Source organism: Rhincodon typus, chromosome 19 (assembly GCF_021869965.1).
Source record: "Rhincodon typus isolate 14 chromosome 19, sRhiTyp1.1, whole genome shotgun sequence".
NCBI classification, from domain to species: domain Eukaryota; kingdom Metazoa; phylum Chordata; class Chondrichthyes; order Orectolobiformes; family Rhincodontidae; genus Rhincodon; species Rhincodon typus.
Window position 1 is genome coordinate 44,647,478 of NC_063350.1, and position 6,123 is coordinate 44,653,600.

The window sequence follows — 6,123 nt, forward strand, 5'->3', positions numbered from 1 at the left end:
AGAGTGCGAGACAGAGAGAAAGACAGAGCGAGATACACACGAATATACAGACAGAGTGAGCGACAGAGTAAGAGACAGACAGACAGACACTGAAATAAGACAGAGAAACTTCGTAATCCAATCATAATTTGTCTTGAGGTGCCCATACTTAAGATGTCAGAAATACGTATAATGAATGGAAGTTTGCAATCTTAGGATGGCGATAGGAGATCCTAAGGGCCAAATGTATCAGACAAAAACTGAAGGTATAAGAAATTTCAGCCCAAGTTTTTACATCTCTGTTACCATCTTTACTCCTTGGCCACTAATATTCATTTGACTGCTTCGTTAACATCAACTGATCAGTAAGAATTGCATTCAATTCAACATAAGTAAAATTAAAGTCATTGAATTCCTTCCCAACAAAAACTCTATGTCTTAAGCATGGCTTTGTTCCCATCTGAAGTTTAGGTAGGTAACATAATAGACAAGGAACAGATCTGTGGTTGTGTCATTTACTGCTGTTTCCAAAAGAAAATGGAAATTGGAGAGATAATTGCAGCCGAACTGATGCTTCTAAGTGCCTGAAAAATCTAAAGTTGCACTTATCAATGGAGGAATGAATGAAATGTTATATTTATCCTCCTTAAGGCTCAGTCCTCAAACAGACAAATTCATTATAATATGTAATCTACAGACATAAGCTGTATTATAAGCAATTTTAGGATGAACAATATCAAAACCAGAACTACAATTTTAAGTGATGAAAAAGAAGAAAATAACGCCCACAATCTAACATTTGTTTGTGCCTAGGAGGTAGTTACAAAGCTCACTTGAAAGCATGTTCATTTTCACTCAACACAGCTCATTCATAAATTAATTATCAGATTTTTAAAAAAAGTTACCCTCAACTTTCTGTCAGATGGTAATAAAGAATGCACACATCCCACAGATAGGTGTATTTGAACAAGAAGTATTTTTAATGAGCGGATTCTTAAATCACCTGAGGGATATTAGCATTGCAGCTCTCTACCATAATGTAGCAAACCAGCTGAAGGACAAAGAGGCCGGCATCCAATCGCCTCAGATAAAATTCATCTTCCATATCATCATCAATTATTTCCCCTTGACGGACCATATCCTAAAAAGAACAAAATAGCATAAAGGCTTAGGAGAAATACTGTTAAACATTTTCATGTGCATCCATCATAATTGCATTACTGTGTTTATTTAATAGGCAGATTTCTTCTTCATGGTCTTAACCAAGTAATCTACTTAAAATGGTGAAAAGATAGCAAGGGAAAGATCAAAATAAATGATTTATTTATAGCATGTAGACTATTTCAAGGTTCAAGGCTCAAGTAAAAAGGCATCAATTCACAATACGAACTGTGTTCAACAATACGCGGTAGGCTGCAAAATAAATTATTTTAAAACACAGTCTTCAACTTAATTGGAGGGTGCCTTCTTCAGATTTTTTTTTAAAAAAGGAAATTTAAATAACTCTGGAATCCAATATATAAAGCTAAATTGCATGATCTTAGCTTGCATCCACAGTAATAATTAAAGCACTTCAAAAGTAATTATTGGTTGTAGAACATGCTGGGATTTTGACTGTATTTTCTATTAAATTCTTGATTAATGACAATTTTATAGCTAATAAGACCTTCAAGAGTTTGGACAAATTGTACAAAGTGAATGGTGAGTTAACAGTTTTTTTGAACTGATCATTTTAACAGATATACATGCATGAACTATTAATTTCCTAAAGCTTACATTATTAATTTAGATAGAAGTTATTAATTGAAGCATTTATTATATGATTTGATTAAAAAAGGAGCACATTTGACAAGAAACACCTTACAATTAACCTGAGAAGAGCATGTCAAAACTTTTAAATTTTACACTTGTACACTTAAATGAAGTAGGTTGCATTATGAATTCAGTTCGCAGTTGTACATTCTTCCCTGTAAGATAACTGGTTAATTGCTGTGTTCAGCAGACTTCTCTCTACTTAATAAAAAGACACTACATCTAATGGAAGTGTATCATAAAGTTATAAACTCGGCAGGCAATATCAAATGGTTTAATGACAACTAAATCACTAGTCTAACAGATATATTTAAAATTTAATAACAAAGCTCTCAAAATTCTTCAACGCAACCTTGGAAATAGATCCATTGTATTCTAAGCAGAATTAAGACCCACTGACATGAAACCCATAGGTAGTCACATTGAAAGTTTGTGGTTCAAAACATCCGACCCAAGGGAAATCAGCAATGTGGGAGGACATCTTTTGTTTTAAATTCACAAAAGACATATCCTTTAAGCCACCAAGAAGCACTATCCTCATGGTGAACATTGCTCAAGATTTTTAACTAATGCTGTTATTAGAATTTCATATATCTAGTGAGTTCAGGGTTAATTATCTTATCTAGTAAGAAATTCTTTGAAAGCAATCTGCAGACTCCCATATGAAGAAAACATTCTGGCCACATCTGAAACCATCGTGTAGTCCATTACTGAACCATGCAGATCAGAAAGATTCTCAAGCCTTGACCAATTAGCTGTTCTCAAGTTGGCTATGTTAATACAATTTGATGGTAATTAGAAATTCTAATATTATAACTTGCTGCAATGTATCCATTAATTTATTCTCATTGAATTTTCCTTTTATCCAATGGAAGGAGATCAGAACAGTTTATGTTTATGACAAATCTAATTTGCAACTTACCCCAAGTCTTGTATTGGAAATTTCATAGAGAATTCTACTTCCAAGTACAGCACTTAGAGAAACTATTATTCTTCAGTACTGGAGCTATAATGTATCTTAGACTTCACTTTTAAAAATCTAACAAATACCTACATACCAGAGAAGACAGTAACAGAAAGGACAAATGAACAAAAAGGCCAGAGCTGATTTACAAACATATTACTGCCCGTAAAGTCATATTTGCTATACGGCAAGCACAATCTCAAGTGATACCATCCCATTCAAGGTTAACACATCTCACCTAATGTTATCGTCAATTTATTAATTTTGCTACTTGTGCATATTTCTACCTTGGGTCTTTTTCTTTACACTTACTCTTCCAATGTAGTTTTATTGAGGAGATTTAATCACTGGTTTGGAAATCATGCACACCACTGAATTTTAAGCCAGAACTATCTGGAAAGCTCGTTTCTGTGATAACAGCACCTGGTGCTGTGGTAAATAGCAAGAAGGAAAGCCTTCGACTATAGAACGACGTAGATGGGCTGATTAGAAGGACAGAAGAGTGGCAAATGGAATTTAATCATGAAAAGCGAGAAATGATGTATTACGGAAGGACTAAGAGGTCAAGAAAGTACATGCTGATGGTAGGAAGTACAGAGGATCAGAAGGATCTTCATGTGTATGTCCACAGATCCTTGAAGGCAGGACAGATGAATAAAGTGGTTAAGAAAATTTATGGGATACTTGCCTTTATTAGCTGAGGCACTGAATAAAAGTGCAGGGATCTTATGATGGAACTGTATAGGACATTAGGCCACCCTTGGAGTACTGTATACAGCTCTGGTCACTACACTATAAAGGAAGATATCATTGCTCTAGAGAGGGGTGATTCACCAGGCCTGGACCACAATGTTTCAGTTATGGAGAGATCAGGTAGGCTGGGGTTGCTTTCCCTACAGACGGCTGAGGTATGGGACCTAAATGAAGTATATAAAACTGCATTTTATATATATATGAGGGGCATAGATAGGGTAGATAGGAAGATACATTTCCCCTAGTCAAGGGGTCAATAACTTGGCGGCATAGGTTCAAAGTAAAGAGTAGGGTTTGGAGGGGATTTATAGAAGAATTCTTTTTACCCAGAGAATAGTGGGTTGTCGAGAAGACACTGATTAAAAGGTAGGTAGAAGGAGGAACCCTCAAGGCACTTAAGTAGTATTTAGTTGAACATGAAGCACCACAGCACACAAGGCTATGGGCTAAGTACTGGAAAATAAGTCTGAAGTAAACAAATAATTGATGACCAGCACATACAACAGCCTAATGGCCTTTCTGCATGCTGCAAAACACTATGACACCTATGTTCCCTGGTTTGATTATAGGTTAATAATTAGGTGAATTCAAATTCCTGTCTCGCATATTAGGAAACTGATACCAGTGCAGTTCATGCCTCAGTGCTTTGTTGCTTACACAGTGCTAAGGACACATTTGCCAGACCACTTTTTGCTACATGTGTTTTCCAAAGACTTTGCTTCTCCAGTAGACTGTGCATTTTACTTGACGTGACTTTGCTTACCTTCATTATGAAGGCACCAAGAACGTCTCCTGTCACAGGCAATGAATATTCAATTCTCTTTAGTAACTCAGAAGTCAGGATTGAATGTGTAACCCTGAACATTGGTAATGATAATGAGTTTTGTATGACTCCTTCCCATAGTTAACACATTTAATGCACAGCATGTCATCTAAAAAAAATCAATATTGACTTAAACGAATGGCCATCTACAATGTCCCCAACCAAATTTTCCTCCCAAAGTGTTAATCTATTTCCATGGGGTTTTATGTCACAGTACCAAATTCAATTAGCGGGCCACTATGCCAGAGATTAACATGATAGCTCATAAGGAACAGAAACCACAACTGTAGCCAGACCAACTAATGCATACATGTTTTTCTCCTTCAATCTTCTTGTCAGCCACCTGCACAGCTTCCAGGTATTTAAAATGCAACTCCATTAGTCGATCAACCTGTAAGAAAGGCAAATAGTCATCAACTGAGTACCACATAAACTAATCAGCCAGCTTCTTTGAAGCATACATGACTTAAACAAAGCCTGTTATATAAAATTACTATTTTTTTTTACAGTGTAGAATTCATTGCAGTAGTGCAGAATAACTTGGGATGGGGAAGAGAAGTTGGGGCACTGCAGGTTTAATGACTATAGAGTAAATGGATTGTCCCATGAACTTCTTACACTACAGTAGTCTGTTTCATCATTATGTCTGGTTCAATAAGTTCATGAGACATAGGGGCAGAATTACGCCATTCGGCCCATTGAGTCCACTTTGCCATTCAATCATGGCTGACATGCTCCTAACCTCCATTTTCCTGCCTTCTCCCCATAACTCTTCAACCCATTACCAATTAAAAATTTGTCTAACTCCTCCTTAAATTTACTCACTGTCCCAGCATCCATCACACTTTGGGGTAGCAAATTCCACAGATTCACCACTCTTCGGGAGTAGTAGTTTCTCCTCAATTCTGTTTTAGATTTGCTACCCCTTATCCTAAAGACTATGACTTCTCATCCCAGAATGCCCCATAAGAGGGAGCATCCACTCCACGTCTATTTTATCTATCCCTTTTATCATCTTAGATACCTCAATATGATCTCTCCTCATTCTTCTAAATTCCAGGGGGTAGAGGCCAAAACTGTTCAATCTCTCTTCATACGACAAACCTCTCATCTCCGGCATCAATTGAATGAACCTCCTCTGAACTGCCTCCAATGTCACCATATCCTTCCTCAAATAAGGGGAACAAAAATGTGCACAATACTCCAGGAGCGGTCTCACCAACACCTTGTATAGCTGCAACAATACTTCCTCACCTTTATATTCTATTCCTTTAGCTACAAAAGCCAACATTTCATTCATTTTCTTTATTATCTGCTGTACCTGCATGCTGGTAATAAGTGCATTTATTTGAAATAACACCCAATATTCATTGATTGGTGGTATCACTCCCAAGTTGGAAAACTAGGTAGCAGTGTTCAAATCACAGACCATTTTTAGTTTTCCCAACTGAACACAGTCACATCATAGATATTTTTATTCAATCTGTTTAGATGTGTTGTGACACAACTCCGGTGGTAGTAATTAAGTTCACTAGGGACCTACCCAAGCATATAAAAATCACCTAGGAAGCGCGGTAGTGACAATGTGCCATTAGTGACTAAAAGGATCACTTGAATTATAAAAAAAAGTCTTGAAATTCTCAGATAACAAGGTGTAGAGCTGGATGAACACAGCAGGCCAAGCAGCATCAGAGGAGCAGAAAAGCTGACGGTTTGGGCCCAGACACTTCTTCAGAAATGGGGGCAGGGAAGGGGGTTCTGAAATAAATAGAGGGGGTGGTGGGGGGGGGGG

General features: G+C 37.0%; 1 protein-coding gene across 1 annotated transcript in view; it reads right to left on the minus strand.

Moving 5' to 3' along the window:
* ctnnbl1 (catenin, beta like 1) overlaps positions 1-6,123 on the minus strand; it is a 156,668-nt gene that overhangs the window by 23,437 nt on the left and 127,108 nt on the right. The window contains exons 13-14 of the mRNA XM_048608403.1: positions 4,642-4,722; positions 983-1,120 (exon numbers count right to left, since the gene is read on the minus strand). Coding sequence (XP_048464360.1) covers positions 983-1,120; positions 4,642-4,722 — 219 coding nt within the window. The remainder of the gene's footprint in view (positions 1-982; positions 1,121-4,641; positions 4,723-6,123) is intronic.